The 22,141-nt window shown below is 43.3% G+C and overlaps 2 protein-coding genes across 2 annotated transcripts in view; one reads left to right on the plus strand and one right to left on the minus strand.

Moving 5' to 3' along the window:
- The window catches only part of LOC130291007 (H-2 class II histocompatibility antigen, A-U alpha chain-like), an 87,994-nt gene that overhangs the window by 57,655 nt on the left and 8,198 nt on the right, over positions 1–22,141 (minus strand). The gene's annotated exons all lie outside the window — the stretch shown is intronic.
- LOC130291008 (zinc finger BED domain-containing protein 5-like) lies at positions 1,819–21,692 on the plus strand. Its single transcript, XM_056539328.1, has 2 exons — positions 1,819–3,576; positions 21,659–21,692. The coding sequence occupies exon 1, from the start codon at positions 2,884–2,886 to the stop codon at positions 3,538–3,540; it is 657 nt and encodes a 218-aa protein (XP_056395303.1). The 5' UTR covers positions 1,819–2,883; the 3' UTR covers positions 3,541–3,576; positions 21,659–21,692.

The raw sequence follows: 22,141 nt of genomic DNA on the forward strand, positions 1-22,141 counted from the left end.
CGGGCAGGATGGAAGTTGTAGTTTTGCAAAAGTAGCAGAGGCAGTTGCGCTCTGCTACGTTAATGCAGTATACGCCACCTTTATAGATGGCTGGATATGGTGATCAGAAGGCCACTTACCCACCTCCGTTCCTTCTCCGTCACTGGACTTGTAGCAATGCAGGAAGATGATGGAGCTGGAACAGGGGTGGTAGGTTAGGCTCTCCAGGTACTAACCCATTTTTTGTGTGTTTTTCTTCTCGTTTCAGATACGTGAATGCGGATGACTACATCGGAATCGGTGGACTACGACGATGACCTGCAGTTTTTCTTTTCTTTTAATAAAATGGTTAACGAGGGCTGTGGGGGAGTGTTTTTCCTAATAAAAATGTTTTAACTTGTGTGTGCTTTTTTCTTTGTTATTACTTTACAGGCTTAGTAGTGGAAGCCGTTGTGTAGACGGAGTCCATTACTAAGTCGGGGCTTTGCGTTAGCCCCAAAAACAGCTAGCGCTATCCCCCAATTATTACCCCGGTACCCAACGCCACAGGGGTACCGGGAAGAGCCGACACCAACAGGCCTAGAGGGCCAAATATGGTGCTCTTGGGCCTAGGCGGTAACAGGTTGGCGCTATTTAGGCTGGGGAGGGCCAGTAACGATTGTCCTCGCCCCACCCTGGTAATGTCAGTCTGTTGCTGTTTGGTTGGTATTTGGCTGAAAATGAAAAGACGGGGAACCACACACGTTTTTTTTTTGTTTTTTTTTAAACATTGAAAAAAAAAAACGTGTGTGGTTCCCCGTCTTTTCATTTTCAGACAAATACCAACCAAACAGCAACAGCCTGACGTTACCAGGGTGGGCGGGGACCATTGTTACTGGCCCTCCCCAGCCTAAATAACGCCAGCCTGTTACCGCCTAGGCCCAAGAGCACCATATTTGGCGCTCTAGGCCTGTTGGTATCGGCTCTTCCCGGTACCACTGTGGTGTTGGGTACCGGGGTAATAATTGGGGGTTAGCGCTAGCTGTTTTTGGGGCTAACGCAAAGCCCTGACTTAGTAATGGACTTCGTCTACACAACGGCTTCCACTACTAAGCATGTAAAGTAATAACAAAGAAAAAAAGCACACACAAGTTAAAACATTTTTATTAGGAAAAACACTCCCCACAGCCCTCATTAACCATTTTATTAAAAGAAAAGAAAAAACTGCAGGTCATCGTCGTAGTCCACCGATTCCGATGTAGTCTTCCGCATTCACGTATCTGAAATGAGAAGAAAAACACACAAAAAATGGGGTAGTACCTGGAGAGCCTAACTTACCACCCCCGTTCCAGCTCCGTCATCTTCCTGCATTGCTACAAGTCCAGTGACGGAGCAGGAACGGAGGTGGGTAAGTGGCCTTCTGATCACTGTATACAGCCATCTATACAGGTGGCCGTATATTGCATTAACATAGCAGAGCGCAACTGCCTCTGCTACTTTTGCAAAACTACAACTTCCATCCTGCCCGGACGGTCTTTGGCTTTCTGGGCATGCTGGGAGTTGTAGCCCCTTCAGCAGGGCTCTAGACCCCAGGACAGGCAGGGGCAGAGAAGCCGGCAGCGGCGGCGGTCTCTACACCTGCAAAGCTGCTGCAGTTCATTAATTTAAAGCGCCCACTTTAAATCATTGAACTGCAGCGGCTTATCGGCGTGTAACACGCAGGTAGACTTTAGGCTAAAAAAATGTTAAATGCGGTAATATAAGGCTTGTGTATTTTGTATTTAGTATATATAAGAAGGCTTTTGTTCGCAGGAACCCTAAAAATGGAGCGGTATTTAGTGAAACAGAAGGGAAGTGATACCGATGCGTTTGCGAAAGTGACTGATTCTGAAGGTGTTGGACCGTTTTCTGATATGACAGGCCAACAAATTCCACAAAAACGGCCGTGGCAGCAGCAACATAAGAAGCCACCAGAAGAAAAATACGACTATATACTGAAGAATATTTGACCTATGGTTTTGTCAGCAATGGTGTGGACCCTCCACTTCCACTCTGTGTCATATGCACCGAAACTCTGTCCAATCACAGCTTGAAACAGTCAATTATGAAGAGACACCTACAAACCAAACATACAGAATTGAAAGATAGACCGGAGGGATATTTCAAGAGGAAACATGAGAGTATGATAAAAGGCATCGCAATAATTCACAGATATCTGCATATGTCTGAGAAAGCTTTGCGCACCTCATATGAAGTAAGTCTTTTGGTTGCGAAAACAGGGAAACCTCATACTATTGTTGAGGAGTTGGTTCTTCCTACAGCAATAAAAATTGCAGAAATAATGATAGACAAGAAAGCAGTCGATACGGTGAAAACTATCCCACATTCGGATGATACTGTATCAAGGAGAATTCAAGAAATGGCTTACGATATAATCAAGCAAGTCTGTGAGCAGATCAAAGTGTGGATCAAGTGGTGGGATTTTCAGAAGAAGTATTAGCTTGCAAATCTTTGCCGGGAAAAACAACAGCACAAGAGATTTTTGAGTTCCTTCAGAGTGTCTTGCCGCTCATAGACTTGAATGGATGTGGTGTGTTTCTGTGTGCACAGATGGCGCAGCTATCATGACGGGTCACCGTGGAGGCTTGAAAGCATTGGTGAAAGGGAAAAATCCATCAGTACAATGGATTCACTGCATTATTCATCGACAATCACTTGCCTCGAAAAAATTAATCGTGGAGTTACATGAGACACTGAACACTGTGATAAGCGTTGTCAACTTTATCAAGTCATGTGCTTTCAACTCCCGGCTCTTTCGACTGGTTTGCCAGGACGTGGGTTCGGAACATGTAACTTTGTTTTTACATACAGAAGTCAGGTGGCTGTCTCAAGGAAAAGTTTTAAACAGGTTATTTGAGCTTCGACATGAAATTTATGTCTTTCTTGAAGATCAGAAATCTGCTTTTGCAGCGCACTTTGAGGACGAGCAAATTCGCATATGTTGCCGACATATTTGTCAATGAGTTGAAATTTAAACTTCAAGGACAGAACAGCAACATATTTTCTTCCATTGACAACATGCAAGCTTTTCGTAACAAACTTATCTACTGGAAAAACAGAATTTCTGCTGGAGATTTTGCAGTCTTCCCAACAATTTCATGTTTTTGTGAAGAATCGAGCATCGAGCATTCAATCTTTCCTAATATCAAAGCATTGATCATCAATCATTTGAAGAATCTGGAAAACGAAATTCTCCAATATTTTCCTGAAATTGAAACAGATGGTGCCCAGAACAACTGGATTTTGGATCCTTTTTGTGAAAACAATGTTGACACAGCAGAACTTTCTGTTGACTTGAAAGAGAAATTATTTGAAATTGCAGCAGACAGAACGTTGAAAGCAAGAATGGACAGCAACGTGGGAGATTTCTGGCATAGTGTGCGTAACGAATATGAAGATTTGAGTAATGCAGCATTGACGGCATTGTTGCCTTTTCCATCAACGCATTTATGTGAAAGTGCTTTCTCGGCTTTGACTGCAATAAAAACTAAAGCAGCATCCATCCTCGCATCAAGTCTTTGATGGCACAGAAACAAGCCCAAGTATCACATTAGAAAGGTAAGCACACACTATTATGAAAATAAGTAATTTTATGACATATTTTGTCCTCAAATTTACGCGCAAGGAGTACCCGTGGACATTCTTTCCCCCTTTGGGGGGTATTGTCGCAACAAAAGGTTGAGAACCACTGCTATACAGGAGGAGCTTTTGGGGTCTCATTGGCTCACATGGTCACATGGGGTTGCTGCTCAGTGCTCACAATTTTTAAAGGCACAGTAATACATTACACTTACATTCATAGAACAATAACCAGATTAATTTAAGAAAAATATATTATTTTATATTACAATATATACATAATTCAGAATACAAAAGAATTCCAGTGGGCCCAACACTATATGCTACCAGGCTGCCAGAGTCAGTCCTCAATTACGGGACAGGCACTTGAGCTGGGACACCGCACAATCAGTCCACTTTTATGCTGATGGGGAAGCCCATAACTTAGTACAAAACCAGACATATAAAAGAGGATGTTTTGCTTGCTATCAAAGATATGCAAACTGCTTGCAAATCAACATTTAGCCTTGGTAATTAATAACATTACACTAACATCCCTGATAAAACACTTATTGGTAAGGAAATTTGTAAGCATGCCCATATTTACATCTCCTGCTGCCCTAGGCACCTAAACTGAATATACTGTACACCGTTAGGATAGGGTGACACGTGCCAGATTTTGCTGTGTATTTTCTGCAACTTAATTTGTTACCCATTGACCTCAATGGGTAGGCAAATACGCAGCAGAAAATACGCTGCAAAATACGGCACCTGTGACCGTAGTCTTAGGATGGATCTACAGGCTTCAAATTGTTTTCATGCAGATATGTCACAAATATGCAACACAAATTCTATGTGCTATGAATTAAATATTCAATTTTCCAATCCCCTTCTGGGAGGAGATCCTCCCTTCCGGGGAGCAATACCCTGTCTGTAACCCAATTAAAATATAACTTTTATTTTTGTTACTTAAAAGTCTAACTGTGGTTGTGAAACTTATATATGTTTAAAATTATCAGGGAGGGCAGTGTTGCTTTTGTATATGCCCACTTGGTGGTGCTATATTACTGGTGCAAGAGTTATCCAATTTCTCGCTGTGTGTAGTGAGTATATTACTCTACTGACACACAGTAACTCTGCACCCTTATTACACACTGTCTTCCTGTCTAAAATCTAGATGCTTTGCTCTAACGTTTCGTTAGAAAACTAAGTTCTTCAGAGAGCTGCCTACTATGGCGTTCACGTGCGGCACTACCTTTTATAACCCTGTATCGGCGCATCACTTCCGATGCGCCGAATGAGGTGTTCCGGCCGCCATTCGCGCGCATGCCCTGTCATACCATGATCCCGGGCATCTCCTTGTCGCTATTGCGCACGCGCGTCCTCTCGCGCGTACGTAGTATTTTCTGTCCCGTTCTCGGTGGAACGCAAGCTCCGTCTCCTGACACGCAGGCTCATTCTCTATTCTCTATATGCGCATTTGTCCCTGATCGGTCTCATTACTCATAGGGAGTGTTCTATTCTTCATGTCCTTCATACATTTAAGCCTGCCTTGACTGTTTCTAGTGCACTATTATTTTCATATGTACATATGGTGGGTGATCTAAATATTTGAGACTTGATTACTTTCGTTCTCATTATAGGTTTTATTATACATCATTGGATCATTCCTTATAATAATTTTATTTTGATTATTTTTATTTTTATGATTATGAGTCTTTTATTGTTGTAATGATATTATTTTTCTTATGTTTATCATTATGTCTCATTTATTCCCCAATTACTATAATTCTGTTAGGTTAGATATATCTAATCCTTCTTGATTTTCGTTTTGTGGAGTTTATTGAGTCATAATGTTTTATATGTCTATTTTTTGTCCTTTTTATTTTATTATTATTGTTGATTTTAAAGTTCACATATTATTTGTTGTTGTTGATTCCAGACTCACATCCTCCCAGCTCATTCCTTACATCCGTGGGTCCCCATCTTCTCCCAAGGTAATTATTGTATTTTGTTTGTTTTCATATTTAAGTGTCCAGGGTCGCTTTTTGTATGTATAGATTTTCAGGTTTCCATGTGTAAAGATTCTCCTACTGATATATATTTATCACCATATGTTATCCTTTCCTCTTTCCTGTCATGTCGGCTAAAGTAAAGGTAGTTGCCAGCACGTGAGAGAAGTGTTCACAAATTCACAGGATAATCCCTATAATACTTTTGTTATTTCCAATATTTCCATATACAGGCATCTTCCTCTTCATTCGAGGAAGGGTGTGAAGGAGAAGCCTTCATTCAATCCTCCGGGATTTTTACTGTTGAGGCGATAAATCCATTTCGCCTCCTCTTTAAGTAGAGTCTGATTTATATCTCCTTTTCTTGGGCCTATTTCATATTTCTCCAGACCCCAAGAAGGGCCTATAATAGAGCAAAACAAAGTGACCGTGCAACCATATTGGGACCCAAGAAAGCACCGATTGGAAAACCTACCATTAGATGCATAGGCACGTACGATGCCTATGCCTCAAAAGTTAGGACAATTTTGACAAAATACTGGAGGATTCTGAAATCAGACCCGGATCTGAATGAGACGTTAACAGAAAGACCAAGTATTACGTACAGACGGGGCAAGAATTTACGAGACCTACTTGTTCATAGCCATCACCAAGAAAGAAGAGAGGAGTCAAGACCGGGGACATGGTTACCGGCCCCCCCACAGGGATCATATCCCTGTGGTCATTGTGCCTCCTGCAAATTCATGATAAAAACAAAGAATTTCACTAATCCACAGGATGGGAGAAAATATGACATTAGGAAATTTATAAATTGCAGCAGCCGGAATGTAATATATATAGCAAGATGTACATGCCCCAAACTATATGTTGGAAAAACTATTCAAGAGTTGAGAAAACGTATCAGCAAACATATCAGTACAATTAGAACAGGGACGGACACTCCCATAGCGAGGCACATGAGAACAAAACACAATAATAAGCTTGATGAGATAAAATTTTGGGGTCTGGAGAAATATGAAATAGGCCCAAGAAAAGGAGATATAAATCAGACTCTACTTAAAGAGGAGGCGAAATGGATTTATCGCCTCAACAGTAAAAATCCCGGAGGATTGAATGAAGGCTTCTCCTTCACACCCTTCCTCGAATGAAGAGGAAGATGCCTGTATATGGAAATATTGGAAATAACAAAAGTATTATAGGGATTATCCTGTGAATTTGTGAACACTTCTCTCACGTGCTGGCAACTACCTTTACTTTAGCCGACATGACAGGAAAGAGGAAAGGATAACATATGGTGATAAATATATATCAGTAGGAGAATCTTTACACTTAGACACATGGAAACCTGAAAATCTATACATACAAAAAGCGACCCTGGACACTTAAATATGAAAACAAACAAAATACAATAATTACCTTGGGAGAAGATGGGGACCCACGGATGTAAGGAATGAGCTGGGAGGATGTGAGTCTGGAATCAACAACAACAAATAATATGTGAACTTTAAAATCAACAATAATAATAAAATAAAAAGGACAAAAAATAGACATATAAAACATTATGACTCAATAAACTCCACAAAACGAAAATCAAGAAGGATTAGATATATCTAACCTAACAGAATTATAGTAATTGGGGAATAAATGAGACATAATGATAAACATAAGAAAAATAATATCATTACAACAATAAAAGACTCATAATCATAAAAATAAAAATAATCAAAATAAAATTATTATAAGGAATGATCCAATGATGTATAATAAAACCTATAATGAGAACGAAAGTAATCAAGTCTCAAATATTTAGATCACCCACCATATGTACATATGAAAATAATAGTGCACTAGAAACAGTCAAGGCAGGCTTAAATGTATGAAGGACATGAAGAATAGAACACTCCCTATGAGTAATGAGACCGATCAGGGACAAATGCGCATATAGAGAATAGAGAATGAGCCTGCGTGTCAGGAGACGGAGCTTGCGTTCCACCGAGAACGGGACAGAAAATACTACGCACGCGCGAGAGGACGCGCGTGCGCAATAGCGACAAGGAGATGCCCGGGATCATGGTATGACAGGGCATGCGCGCGAATGGCGGCCGGAACACACAGACTGCCAACCAAGCCCTGATTGGATCCAAACACCTCATTCGGCGCATCGGAAGTGATGCGCCGATACAGGGTTATAAAAGGTAGTGCCGCACGTGAACGCCATAGTAGGCAGCTCTCTGAAGAAGTTAGTTTTCTAACGAAACGTTAGAGCAAAGCATCTAGATTTTAGACAGGAAGACAGTGTGTAATAAGGGTGCAGAGTTACTGTGTGTCAGTAGAGTAATATACTCACTACACACAGCGAGAAATTGGATAACTCTTGCACCAGTAATATAGCACCACCAAGTGGGCATATACAAAAGCAACACTGCCCTCCCTGATAATTTTAAACATATATAAGTTTCACAACCACAGTTAGACTTTTAAGTAACAAAAATAAAAGTTATATTTTAATTGGGTTACAGACAGGGTATTGCTCCCCGGAAGGGAGGATCTCCTCCCAGAAAGGGATTGGAAAATTGACTATTGGACCCATAACCCAATGGGACTACTGGTGTTGGATGAATTAAATATTCACTCTTATGTCCTAGTGTTGTGGTCACATTAGTGCTCACGTGACCTGGCATGCTGTGATAATGGTTTCTAAATAGTTAACAGCAGACATCAGCATGGGGGGATTTAGGGGTGTTGGGGTACTGCAATTTTTACTGTTCTTGCTTTGAGCATAAAGAAGCTAACTATAACTGACCTCCTCATAGAAGCTGATCAGATTAGTCTTATCTCAGCCTACAGAACACGTAAAGCAGAACTTCTTTGTCTCAGAATGCAACTGATCTTACATTAAATATCACTGTGGAGCTATACGCTATAAACAAGCTATATAGGGCTTATTTACCTGCTTATTGCCCTGCTTGTGATCTGTATGCCATGTATACACAGTGATCCCTCAAGTCACAATATTGATTGGTTCCAGGACGACCATTGTATGTTGAGACCATTGTATGTTGAGACCATTGTATGTTGAGACCATAACTCTAAGGAAACCTGGTAATTTGTTCTGAAGCCCCCAAAATGTCATCCAAAAATAGGAAAAAGTGAGGATTAAAGAAAAATAAATAGATAAGTAATACAGATAAAGCAAATCCTTCCATATAAAAGTAATAAAGATCTGCTGGGAGCTGTAATCACTGTCTATGTAGAGGACAGGAGCTTCTTCAGGGTCCTGTACAGTACACAATGTCCTAAAAAAGTTAAATGGAGCCACCCTCACTTGGTGTCCTAAAGAGCAGATAATCCTGGGGCAGATAAAGAGCAGTATAGAACATGATATATCTCCCTGTACAGTGGCATAACTATAGAGGTCGCAACGGTCCCCATGGTGACCGGGCCTCATAGTCATGCTACTGCAGCAGGCCGGACACCTTCCCTATGAGAAACCATTGATCAATGTAAAAGTTCAGTGTGTGCAGTGTTCTAGTCCCCTATAGGAGCTATAACACTGCAGAAAAAAAGTGAAAAAAAAAGTGACTAAAGATCAGTTAACCCCTTCCCTAATAAAAGTTTGACTAACCCCCCTTTTCCCATTTTAAAAAAAACCCAGTGTAAATAAAAATAAACATATGTGGTATGGCCGCGTGCGGAAATGTCCGAATTCTAAAACTATTTTGTTAATTAAACCGCTCGGTCAATGGCGTACGCGCAAAAAATAAGTCCATTAAATCACGGCGCAAAAAATGAGTCCTCATACCGCCCCATACGCGGAAAAATAAAAAAAAAGTTATGGGAGTCAGAAGATGACAATTTTAAACGTATACATTTTCCTGCATGAAGTTATGATTTTTTCCAGAAGTACGACAAAAACAAACCTATATAAGTAGGGGATCATTTTAATCGTATGGACCTACAGAAGAAAGAGAAGGTGTCATTTTTTACGGAAGTCCCCAAAAGTTACAAAATGGCGTGGTTTTTTTTCAATTTTGTCTTTTCGTTTTGCCGTAGATTTTTGGGTAAAATGACTGACATCATTACAAAGTTAAATACGTGGCGCAAAAAAGAAGCCATCATATGGATTTTTAGGTGCAAAATTTAAAGATAAGATAATTTAAATTTTTTAAAGGTAAGGAGGAAAATGCAAAAACAGAAAAACCCTGGGTCCTTAAAGGGGTACTCCGCCCCTGGCATCTTATCCCCTATCCAAATGACGCCCCCTCCCATAGACTTGTATTTACGGGGGCGGGCCGTGACGTCACGAGGGGTGGAGCCGTGACGTAACGATGCTCCGGCCCCTGTATCGCCCGTCATTACGTGCAGAGCAATCTCGCTCTGTGCAGTAATGATAGCGGGGTGCTGCAGCAGCGATCCCTGGGGTCCCCAGCAGCGGGACCCCGGCGATCTGACATCTTATCCCCTATCCTTTGGATAGGGGATAAGATGTCTAGGGGCGGAGTACCCCTTTAAGGGGTTAAAGTTGGATGTGTAAATGATTCTTTTTTCACAAAAATGCTAGTTGTCCCCCAAATTTTTTATTTTTACAAGGGGTAATAGGATAAAATGCCCCCCAAAATTTGTAACCCCATCTATTCTGAGTATGGAAATACCCCACGTGTGGACGTCAAGTGCTCTGCTGGTGCACTACAATGCTCAGAAGAAAAGGAGTCACATTTGGCTTTTGGAAAGCAAATTTTGCTGAAATGGTTTTTGGGGGGCATGTCGCATTTAGAAAGCGCCTATGGTGCCAGGAAAGCAAAAAAAAAAAAAAAAACACATGGCCTACTATTTTGGAAACTACACCCCTCAAGGCACGCAACAAGGGGTACAGTGAGCCTTAACACCCCACAGGTGTTTGACGACTTTTCGTTAAATTTGGATGTGTAAATGATTTTTTTTTCACTAAAATGCTTGTTTTCCCCTAAATTTTACATTTTTACAACGGATAATAGGACAAAATGCCCCCCCAAAATGTGTAACCCCCATCTCTTCTGAGTATGGAAGTACCCCATGTGTGGATGTCAAGTGCAATGCGGGCGGCACTACAATGCTCAGAAGAGGAGGGGGGGGTTTGTCGCATTTAGGAAGCCCCTATGGTGCCAGAACAGCAAAAAAACAAAAACAAACAAACACATGGCATACTATTTTGGGAAGTAAACCCCTCAAGGAACATAACAAGGGGTACAGTGAGTCTTAACACCCCACAGGTGTTTCATAAATGTTCATTAAGTGGGATGTGAAAAGGATTTTTACACTAAAATGCTGGGGTTACCCCAGATTTTTCATTTTCACAAGTGGTAACAGGAGAAAATGTCACCATAAATTTGTAAATACATTTCTTTGGAGTAAGGACATGCTTCATATCTGGGTGTAAACAGTTCTGCGGGTGCACACTGGTCATGGAAGAGCAGGAACCAAGTCAGGGACCTTGAGCTTCTACATAGCTGCCTATGGAGCCAGAACAGCGGGATCCCCCCTCAAGGAGCATTACATGGGTTATACTACTAAAATGTGGTACAGTGGGACATAAAATTATAAAGCAGGTTATGTTCCCAAAATGATGACCCAGAGCATAGCCAAAACTAAAAAATATGCCCACCCCAAACCCTATGCTCTGAATCATCATTCTGGGAATGTGATGTGCGTGGCCGTCCCTAACCTGTTACCTCAAAAGAGGCAACATAAAAAGTCCCCGATGATAGTGACTCAGTGACCCATTTTTGGAAAAAATACCGCCAGAGGTCTTATCAGTTTTTATTTTTATTTTATTTTAGTGGTTTGTGGAGTTAAAACTTGGAATGTACTCTGGACTTGGTACATTGGGGTCAAATTATGGGAAATTAAAATGAAAAGGGAAAATTTAGTACCGCATGGAAGTGTGATACTCCCTGAAGCAGTTTTTAATGCAGAGGCCCGGATGATCAGGGCAAGTGTCACATTGATAGGTGGTGTCCTTCCGTATCCCCCTCTTGTGACACACTCTGGCACCTATAACTTCAGTTCCTTGGGAAGTCCGGACTGCTCTTTCCCGGTCAGCAAAGATCAGGACCTTTAGGACTTCTTCTTGGAACTGGAGGAATGTCCCTGTGTTGCCAGCGTTCTGGTACAGTACAAAAGAGTTGTACATGGCAACCTGTACCAAGTAGACCGCAACTTTCTTGTACCCTACACGTGTTTTGCGCATGGCCATGTATGGCTTGAGGACTTGATCAGAAAGATCAACTCCCCCCATATACCGATTGTAGTCCAGAATACAATCGGGCTTGAGGACCGGTGTTGAGGACCGGTGTTGAGGAAAGGTGAGCTGCCGTTACCATGAATAGTGGTCAGCATAAGGACATCCCTCTTATCCTTATACTTCACCAACAACAGGTTATCATGGGTCAGGGCACGGGACTCACCCTTGGGCATAGGTGTCTGAACAAAATTTAGAGGGAGGCCTCTCTGGTTCTTCCGCAAGGTCCCACAAGAAGACGTGGATCTGGCGGCAAGGGATGTGAAGAGAGGGATGCTGGTATAAAAGTTATCCACGCACACGTGGTAACCCTTATCCAGCAATGGGTGCATAAGGTCCCAAACGATTTTCCCGCTAACACCCAGAGTGAGGGCCGCGGCCCTAAAAAAAAATGGGGGGCCAAATGCAGCGCCCTAAACCCCTAATAGGACCCGGGTCATGCTGAAAAAACTGCGGTGGACCCTTGAGGACCTATTAGGGGGTAAGGGGGGGGGGGGGACTTTTTTTTTTCTTTTTTTAACTTTTTCTATTTTTAACCTCCTATCTGTCCCTGCTCACAAACTCACCACTGGGTGCCTGCTGATAGATATTAGCAGTCACCCCGGTCCGGTCCCCGCCTGGTGCGCGGCGGGGACCGAAATTCCCACAGGATTAGAGGTACGCCCTGGGTCCTTAAGTACCAGGGCGTCAGGGCGTACCTGTACGCCCTGGGTCCCTAAGTGGTTAAGGGGTTAAAAGGGATACTCCGGTGGAAAACTTTTTTTTAAAATCAACTGGTGCCAGAAAGTTAAACAGATTTGTAAATTACTTCTATAAAAAAATCTCAATCCTTCCAGTACTTATTAGCTGCTGAATACTACAGAGGAAATTACTTTCTTTTTGGAACACAGAGCTCTTTGCTGAAATCACAAGCACAGTGCTCTCTGCTGACATCTCTGTCCATTTTAAGAACTGTCCAGAGTAGGAGAAAATCCCCATACCAAACATATGCTGCTCTGGACAGTTCCTAAAAATGGACAGAGATGTCAGCAGAGAGCACTGTGCTCGTGATGTCAGCAGAGAGCACTGTGTTCCAAAAAGAAAATAATTTCCTCTGTAGTATTCAGCAGCTAATAAGTACTGGAAGGATTAAGATTTTTTAATAGAAGTAATTTACAAATCTGTTTAACTTTCTGGCCACAGTTGATTAAAAAAAAAAGTTTTCCACCGGAGTACCCCTTTAACCTCTTAAGGACCCTTGACGTATGCGGGGCGGGGATCGGACCGGGATGCCTGCTGAAATCATTCAGCAGGCATCCTGTGCAAATGCCCAGGGGCGTCATCAGACCCCCACATGTCGGCGATCTCCGCAAATCGCAAGTGAATTCACACGCGCGATTCTGGGTCATACGGGTCTATGGTGACCCGGAAAATAAGGGGGATCGGGGTTGTCCTAGACACCCACGATCCCCCTGAAGGCATAGGAGTGAGGTGGCAGGGGTGCCACCCCTCCTATCCCTGCTATTGGTGGTCTAGACGTGACCACCAATAGCAGATCTGGGGCGGGGGTCTTTACTTTCGGTTTCCCCAATCTGCCCACCCACAATAGGTGGGCCAGAACGGCGAACCGACAGAGGACTGGCGCCGACGTCCACTTACCCATCCATGGTGGCGGAGACGACGATCGACGGTGGAGATTGGCGGGCGGCGATGTCGCGCTGCTGGCTCCCTAGATCCTACGGAAGTCGGTGAGCTGCTTAGCAACATCTGGAGGGCTACAGTTTGAGACCACTATACAGCGGTCTCCAAACTGTGACCCTCCAGATGTTGCAAAACTACAACTCCCAGCATGCCCAGACAGCTGTTTGGGCATGCTGGGATTTGTAGTTTTGCAACAGCTGGAGGGCTACAGTTTGAGACCACTGCACAGTGATCTCTATACTGTAGACCTCCAGATCTTGCAAAACTACAACTTCTAGCATGCACATACAGCTGTTTGCTGTCTGGGCATGCTGGGATTTATAGCTTTGCAACATCTGGAGGGTCATAGTTTGGAGATCACTGTGCAGTGGTCTCAAACTGTAGACCTCCAGATGTTGCAAAACTGCAAATCCCAGTATGCCCAGACAGCAAACAGCTGTCTTGGCATGCTGGGAGTTGTAGTTGCATACCTCCAGCTGTTGCATAACTACATCTGGGAGTTGTAGTTTTGCAACAGCTGGAGGCACACTGGTAGGAAAATACTGAGTTAGGTAAAAGAACCTAACTGAACCAGTGTGCCTCCAGCTGTTGCAAAAGTACAACTCCCAGCATGCACGGTCTGTCAGTACATGCTGGGAGTTGTAGTTTTGAAACAGCTGGAGGTTTGCCCCCCCAATGTGAATGTACAGGGTACATTTACACTGGTGGGTTTAAAGTAAGTTTCTTGAAGTTTAGGATGCGGCAAATTTTTCGCCGCAGCGCAAACTCCTAGTGGAAAACTCACCGTAACCTGCCAGTGCGAATGTACCCTAAAAACACTACACTAACACAAAATAAAGGGTAAAACACAACATATACACCCCCTTACACTGTCCCCCCCACAATAAAAATGAAAAACGTATTGTACGCCAGTGTTTCCAAAACGGAGCCTCCAGCTGTTGCAAAACAACAACTCCCAGCATTTCCGGACAGCCACTGACTGTCCAGGCATGCTGGGAGTTTAACAACAGCTGGAGGCACCCTGTTTTGGAATCACTAGCGTAGAATACCCCTATGTCCACCCCTATGCAATCACTAATTTAGTCCTCAAATGCGCATGGCGCTCTCTCACTTAAGAGCCCTGTCGTATTTCAAGGAAACAGTTTAGGGCCACACATGGGGTATTTCCGTACTCGGGAGAAATTGCACCACAAATTTTAGGGGGCTTTTTCTCCTTTTACCCCTTATGAAAAGGAAAAGTTGGGGTCTACACCAGCCTGTTAGTGTAAAAAAATTAAAAATTTTACACTAACATGCTGGTGTTGCCCTATACTTTTTATTTTCACAAGCGGTAAAAGGAAAAAAGACCCTCAAATTTGTAACGCAATTTCTCTTGAGTAGGGAAATACCCCATATGTGGGCGTAAAATTGTCTGCGGGCGCACAACAAGGCTCAGGATTGAGAGCACACTATGTACATTTGAGGCCTAAATTGGTGGTTTGTAGAGATGAGCGAACTTACAGTAAATTCGATTCGTCACGAACTTCTCGGCTCGACAGTTGATGACTTTTCCTGCATAAATTAGTTCAGCTTTCCGGTGCTCCGGTGGGCTGGAAAAGGTGGATACAGTCCTAGGAGACTCTTTCCTAGGAATGTATCCACCTGTTCCAGCCCACCGGAGCACCTGAAGGCTGAACTAATTTACGCAGGAAAAGTCATCAACTGCCGAGCCGAGAAGTTCATGACGAATCGAATTTACTGTAAGTTCGCTCATCTCTAGTGGTTTGCAAAGGGGTGGCTGATTTTACAGCGGTTCTGACATAAACACAAAAAAATAAATACCCACATGTGACCCCATTTTGGAAACTGCACCCCTCACGGAATGTAACAAGGTGTATAGTGAGCCTTAACACCCCACAGGTGTTTGATGAATTTTCGTTAGAGTTGGATGGGAAAATGAAAAAAAAAAATTTCACTAAAATGCTGGTGTTACCCTAAATTTTTCATTTTCACAAGGGAAAATAGGAAAAAAGCCCCCCAAAATTTGTAAACCCATACATACCCCATATGTGGATGTAAAGTGCTCTGCTGGCACACTACAATGCTCAGAAGAGAAGGACCTCCATTGGGCTTTTGAAGAGAAAATTTGTCCGGAATTGAAGGCCACGTGTGTTTACAAAGCCCCCATAGTGCCAGAACAATGGACCCCCCACATGTGATCCCATTTTGGAAACTACACCTCTCATGTAATGTAATAAGGGGTGCAGTGAGCATTTACGCCCCACAGGTGTCTGGCAGATTTTTAGAACAGTGGTCAGTGAAAATGAAAAATGTAATTTTTCATTTGCACAGCCCACTGTTCCAAAGATCTGTCAAACGCCAGTGGGGTGTAAATACTCACTGCACCCCTTATTAAATTCTGTGAGGGGTGTAGTTTCCAAAATGGGGTCACATGTGGGGGGGTCTACTGTTCTGGCACCTCAGGGGGCTTTGTAAACGCACATTGCCCCTGACTCCCGTTCCAAACAAATTCACTCTTCAAAAGCTCAATGGCGCTCCTTCTCTTCTGAGCATTGTAGTTCACCAGCAGAGCATTTGATGTCCCCACATGGGGTATCACCATACTCAGAAGAAATGGGGTTACAAATTTTGGTGGTCATTTTCTCCTATAACCCCTTGTAAAAATGTAAAATTTGGGGGAAAACAAGCATTTTAGTGAAAATCTTTTTTTTTTTCATTTACACATCCAAATTTAACAAAAAGTCATGAAACACCTGTGAGGTGTTAAGGCTCACTATGCCCCTTGTTACGTTCCTTGAGGGGTGCAGTTTCCAAAATAGTATGCCATGTGTTTTATTTTTGCTGTGCTTGCACCATGTGGGCTTCCTAAATGCGACATGCCCACCTAAACCCATTTCAGCAAAATTTGCATTCCAAAAGCCAAATGTGACTACTTCTCTTCTGAGCATTGTAGTTCGCCCGCAGAGCATTTTATATCCTAACATGGGGTATTTCCATACTCAGAAGAGATGGGGTTACAAATTTTTTTTTTTTTTTTGGGGGGGGGGGGGGGGCATTTTCTCCCATTACCTTTTGTAAAAATGGTAAATTTGGGAAAAAAACTGCACTTTAGTGACATTTTTTTTTTCATTTACACATCCAACTTTAACAAAAAGTTGTCAAACACCTGGGGGGGTGTTAAGGCTCACTGTACCCCTTGTTACGTGCCTTGAGGGGTGTCGTTTCCAAAATGGTATGCCATGTGGGGATTTTCTGCTGTTCTGGCACGATAGGGGCTTCCTAAATGCGACATGCCCCCCAAAGACCATTTCAGCAAAATTCACTCTCCAAAATCTCTTTGTCGCTCCTTACCTTCTGAGCCCTCTGCTGCGACCGCTGAACACTTGACATACACATATGAGGTATTTCCTTACTCGAGAGAAATTGGGTTACAAATTTTGGGGGCTTTTACTCCTATTATCCCTTGTAAAAATTCAAAAACTGGGTCTACAAGAACATGCCAGTGTAAAAAATGAAGATTTTGAATTTTCTCCTTCAATTTTCTGCTATTCCTGTGAAACACTTAAAGGGTTAGCAAACCTTTTGAATGTCATTTTGAATACTTTGAGGGGTGCAGTTTTTATAATGGGGTCATTTATGGGGTATTTCTAATAAGAAGGCCCTTCAAATCTACATCAAAACTGAACTGGTCCCTGAAAAATTTAGATTTTTAAAATTTTGTGAAAAATTGGAAAATTGCTGCTGAACTTTGAAGCCCTCTGATGTCTTCCAAAAGTAAAAACATGTCAACTTTATGATGCAAATATAAAGTGGACATATTGTATATATGAATCAATATATAATTTATTTGGAATATAAATTTTCCTTATAAGCAGAGAGCTTGAAAGTTAAAAAAATGCAACATTTTAAATTTTTTCCTCAAATTTTGGAATTTTTTTTACCAAGAAATGATGCAAGTATCGACAAAATTTTACCACTAATATAAAGTAGAATATGTCACGAAGAAACATGCTTGGAATCAGAATGGAAGGTAAAAGCATTCCAGAGTTATTAATGCTTAAAGTGACATTGGTCAGATGTGCAAAAAATGTCCGGGTCCGGGGGGGGCGGAGCTAGCCACGAGCCGAGGAGGATGCACGGGTGCAGAGCTCCTGAGGCAGCGACGCTCTAATAACTATTTTGAAGCCGAACGATATCCCTAAATTCCCCACAAATACTTCTGAGGGGTTCCTGAACACCCCTGGATCATTTGGACACCTTGAACGCTGGTTTTGGACCTGGAATTGCCCGTAAACAACCTGCGCTACTTGACGGCCGGAGAACACCTGCGCCATCTTGCCACAGCACTCACGGCAGATAAAGTGGAAGTCAGCACCCACAGTGAGTACTGACTGGCCTCCCCGGGCTGGCTAGGTCAGGAATACAGGCGGTTACCCTCTGCCGGGGGATCGCTTGAACACGCGGGGAGAGTGTGCGGCGGCTACTTACATAAAGGCCAGGCGCGGGAGACCCGCCGCCGCCATCTTGTGGACTCTCGCTCTCCTTCTTGTGGAAGTCACGCAGTGAAGTAGTGTTGCCCCTGATAACACACAGAACGGTGACCTGTACCAACCATTGCGGGTAATCCGGCGAGGTACCCGGCTGGTCCCTCGCAGTTCCTGCTTCATCACCGACTCCCCCTCGCTCCTCACTCAGCTGTCGCGGCATAGTCCCGACACGCGCGTGAAATAAGAGGGCAGTCCTGGTCTAACTTGCCTGTGTAGTGGCACTGAATGTAACCTGCCCTGAAGCACTACACACTTTATAGCAGAAGTCCTGGGCGCTGATGTGATGTGCAGGTGGACTTAGAGCACAGTACTTGGATAAATAGGAACACAGCACCTCTTTTATTGAGAAGCTGCTGGGGCACTGCATAGCTGTGTCTGGAGGTGGCATCTGCTCATACTCTCTGAATATAATTGCTGATACTACCCTTCAATTGCACTCCACACCACCAACACAGATCACTCCCGAACTCCCACACAAAGGAGTGGCTGAGAGAGGGTGCTGAAGACTGCTTCCAATAAAATCTGAATTCCCCCATTCTCCACTTTATTTACTCATTTTGGGTCACTGTGTGAATTCCATGTACTGTGTTTCATGAACTGCTCCAGTGAAAAGTGATCTCCTTATACTGTACAGTGATCCTCTGCCGCCTCCTAGTGACTAAACAGTGGAACTACACTTCTCATACCTTGAGACATATAAAGAACAATTTGAATCTGCCTATGTTTCAACTGCTAGCCTCCCCACCTCGGCATGCCAGCAGCCAATAGCTGGTGAAATACAAAATCCCCCCCCCCCCTCACATGCCACAAGAGGGGATTGACACCATGAAATAACACATTTCAACATGGGACTGTCAAGTGTCTTTCTTATAATGCCAGCTCCTTCCCCCCTTACTATTGTCTAAAGGAGATTTCTGATGACTCTGCAACTACATGATGGTGAAAATTGGTCCAGCCAAATCTAGACCCAGCTCTCCATACAACAAAAAAGGCAGTATTGATACCTTTATGAAAAGATCCAACTCTTCTGACTCAAGAAAATCTACTGAGATGGCTTCTATACAAGAAAAATCTTTGACGCCTAAGGCGCGCAAAGAATCTAATGCAGACCGTGAAAGCGACTCAGAGGATCTTGTCCTGAATAATTCTTTACCTGTGTCGCACACCTTTATGGACAGACTTATCAGGAACGCGCTAGAACCAGTTTCTAAGGAGATTCAAGAACTAAAATCAGACATCAGACAAATTGGAAACAGAGTGGAACAGCTAGAAACTGCACACTCACAAGTGGTAGCCTATACTGCAGCTTCTACCTCAGCTATGGGCTCCTGCCAAACCCATTTAAATAAAGTCATTGATTGGCTTGAGGACCAAGACAACCGGAGTAGAAGGAACAATTTGCGAATTAAAGGACTCCCGGAGGCGGTATTACCAGAATCGCTGACTACCATATTGAAACTTATCTTCATTCTAGGGGAGGCATACCCCCTGGAGATCCAGATAGAGAGGGCTCACAAATCTCTGCAGGCAAAACCCAGAGCCCAAGATCCACCACGCTACGTGATATGTCGCTTATTAAACTCCACGGTATGCAATGATATTGATGCCCCTCTTGCCATCTTCCAAGACCTTGCTAGGATAACTATATCGAAAAGAGGGATGCTACGCCCAATGACAACATATTTGCGTTCAAAAAACATTCTATATAGATGGCTCTTTCCCTTTGGAATTTCCTTCGCTGTGGAAGGCAAAAGGTTCACGATCAGAAATAGGCAGGATTTGACACCGGCACTGGAGGCCCTGGGCCAAACTGAGATGGCGATTCCAGACTGGTCCGCTGTAACTGACCTTACTGAGCTACCTACTATCACACCTCCCGCCCCGTGGGAAGGCGTTGGATCTCAAAAGCCCCAGAAGAAGAAATAGAACCACAAGATGACACCGAAACGTATTGACATGGACTCTGTCTGAACTTTCTCTACTGATTACATGACGAACTCTTGCTCATCAGGAGTGCTACACTGCCTTGCCTAAGAGGCTGTCTAGTATGTGATTGCTAGGCGCAGACCGATATACTTACCCGAATGCCTACAGCGGGCTGGGACCTAATCTCTTACATTCCATCTAACCCCTGGTTTAGGTTCTGTTACCTACTATGCCCTAGCTATGGATCTCGGTCACAAGATTGAGGTACTCTCTTTCAGATGACAGTCATATGTCAATGTGTTCTTGGATTTAGTTGCTGGAACATGTTGACATATACCCCCCCCCCCTATGATTTGATTGTTGACTGTTCACAGGCCATGTGACAGACCTTAACGAATTATTACCTTTAGGGATACTCTTATACAGAAATATGTGCACCTACTGTGACCTAATTACGGTTCTTGATCACTAGACTGAGGTTCTTTCTTGGAGGGGAAGGTCATGTGTCGCTATGCTTGCGGTTTTAGCTGCTGAGCGTGTTGGCAGATGCCCCCCCCTCCTAAGTCTTATATGTTGATTGTTCACGAGTTATGTGACCGACCTCAGCGATTTATTCTATTACCTATTGCGACCTAGTTATAGATCTTAGTCACTAGATTGAGGTTCTTTCTTTGAAAAGATAGTCATATGTTGATATGCTTAAAATTTTCGTTGTTGGAACACGTTGACATGTGCCTCTTCCCCCCCCCCCTAAGAGTTGTGTGTCGACTGTTCACAGGTTATGTGACCAACCTTAGCGAATTTTTACCTCTGGAAATGCTCTTATATGGCAATATGTTATTCCTCGCTCCAAACTTTTTCCTTCTACTCATTCAACACCATATGTATACATACTTATAAAGATATGTACTCACCCCCGTCCATTCACGGCCTTTACTACACCAGGTGGCCTGCCCTTTTTGGGAGACACCCCTAGCTCTTTGGGTGGCAAACAAGCCTCCTCCTTTACTACACTTCTTTGCTAACATTGCCTCACCCCTCTTCTCTCCACCATCCCCTTATCTGCTTTGATTCTTATCTTAACGTCCTAAACTACGTCTGATACCCTCCGGTCTTAGAGCCATAGGCCCTACCTCCCCCCCCCCCCCCCCCCCTCTTTCTACAACTGCCACCCCTGCCTCCCCTCCCCCTCCCTGGCTGGCAAACTAACATCTACCAGAAATAATACCTTTAGTATGACCTTGATGGCCCCGATGTACCCCCTTTCACTCACATAATGCAATATGTTTTCTTTTGTATGTTCTTTACTGGTTTTGAGTTACCCAAGTTAGTAAATGTTAAACTGAGTTGGACTGCTATGCTACACTTTTCCTCCCCACCCCCCATACAGCAACGCCTATGCATCCAGGTCGCAACTGAGGCACCACACGTAAGAACTCTCCTCCACATAGGATCAACATGGCCAGACTAAAATTAGTATCTTATAATGTTAAGGGACTCCACTCCCCTAACAAACGTAACCACATTTTGTCTCTACTTAAGAAGGATAATGCCTCTATCATATTTTTGCAGGAGACACACTTTAAAACAAATAAGATTCCTAAACTGTCTACTAATCACTATAATCTTTGGTTTCACAGCACAAGCCCCTCCTCTGCGTCGAGCGGAGTCTCAACAGCCATACATAAAGACGTTCCCTTCGTTCTCAAAGATAAAAGAGGGTCAGAAGATGACAGATCTCTCTTTCTTAAGGGTAAGCTTGGCAATGCAGTATACACATATGCAAACCTGTACGCACCTAACAAAGGACAAATACAATGGCTACTTGCTACATCTGAAAGCCTTAAATCTTTCGCAGAGGGACCCATAGTCATGGGAGGAGATCTAAATATCACCTTAGACCCGTTGCGGGACTCGTCCAGGCGCCGCTCTATCCACTCATTCAAAGCACTCTGCACGAGTTGGACCTGGTGGACTCCTGGAGAACACTCCATCCCAATGAGTCTGATTATACATTTTTCTCTGCACCCCATAGATCACACCAAAGATTAGACTACATATTTATACACTCAAGCTTGCTACCCTTCTTGAATTCTGCCGTAATTGGTGTCACCACCCTCTCT

Source organism: Hyla sarda, chromosome 9, assembly GCF_029499605.1.
Source record: "Hyla sarda isolate aHylSar1 chromosome 9, aHylSar1.hap1, whole genome shotgun sequence".
In the NCBI taxonomy this organism is placed as follows: domain Eukaryota; kingdom Metazoa; phylum Chordata; class Amphibia; order Anura; family Hylidae; genus Hyla; species Hyla sarda.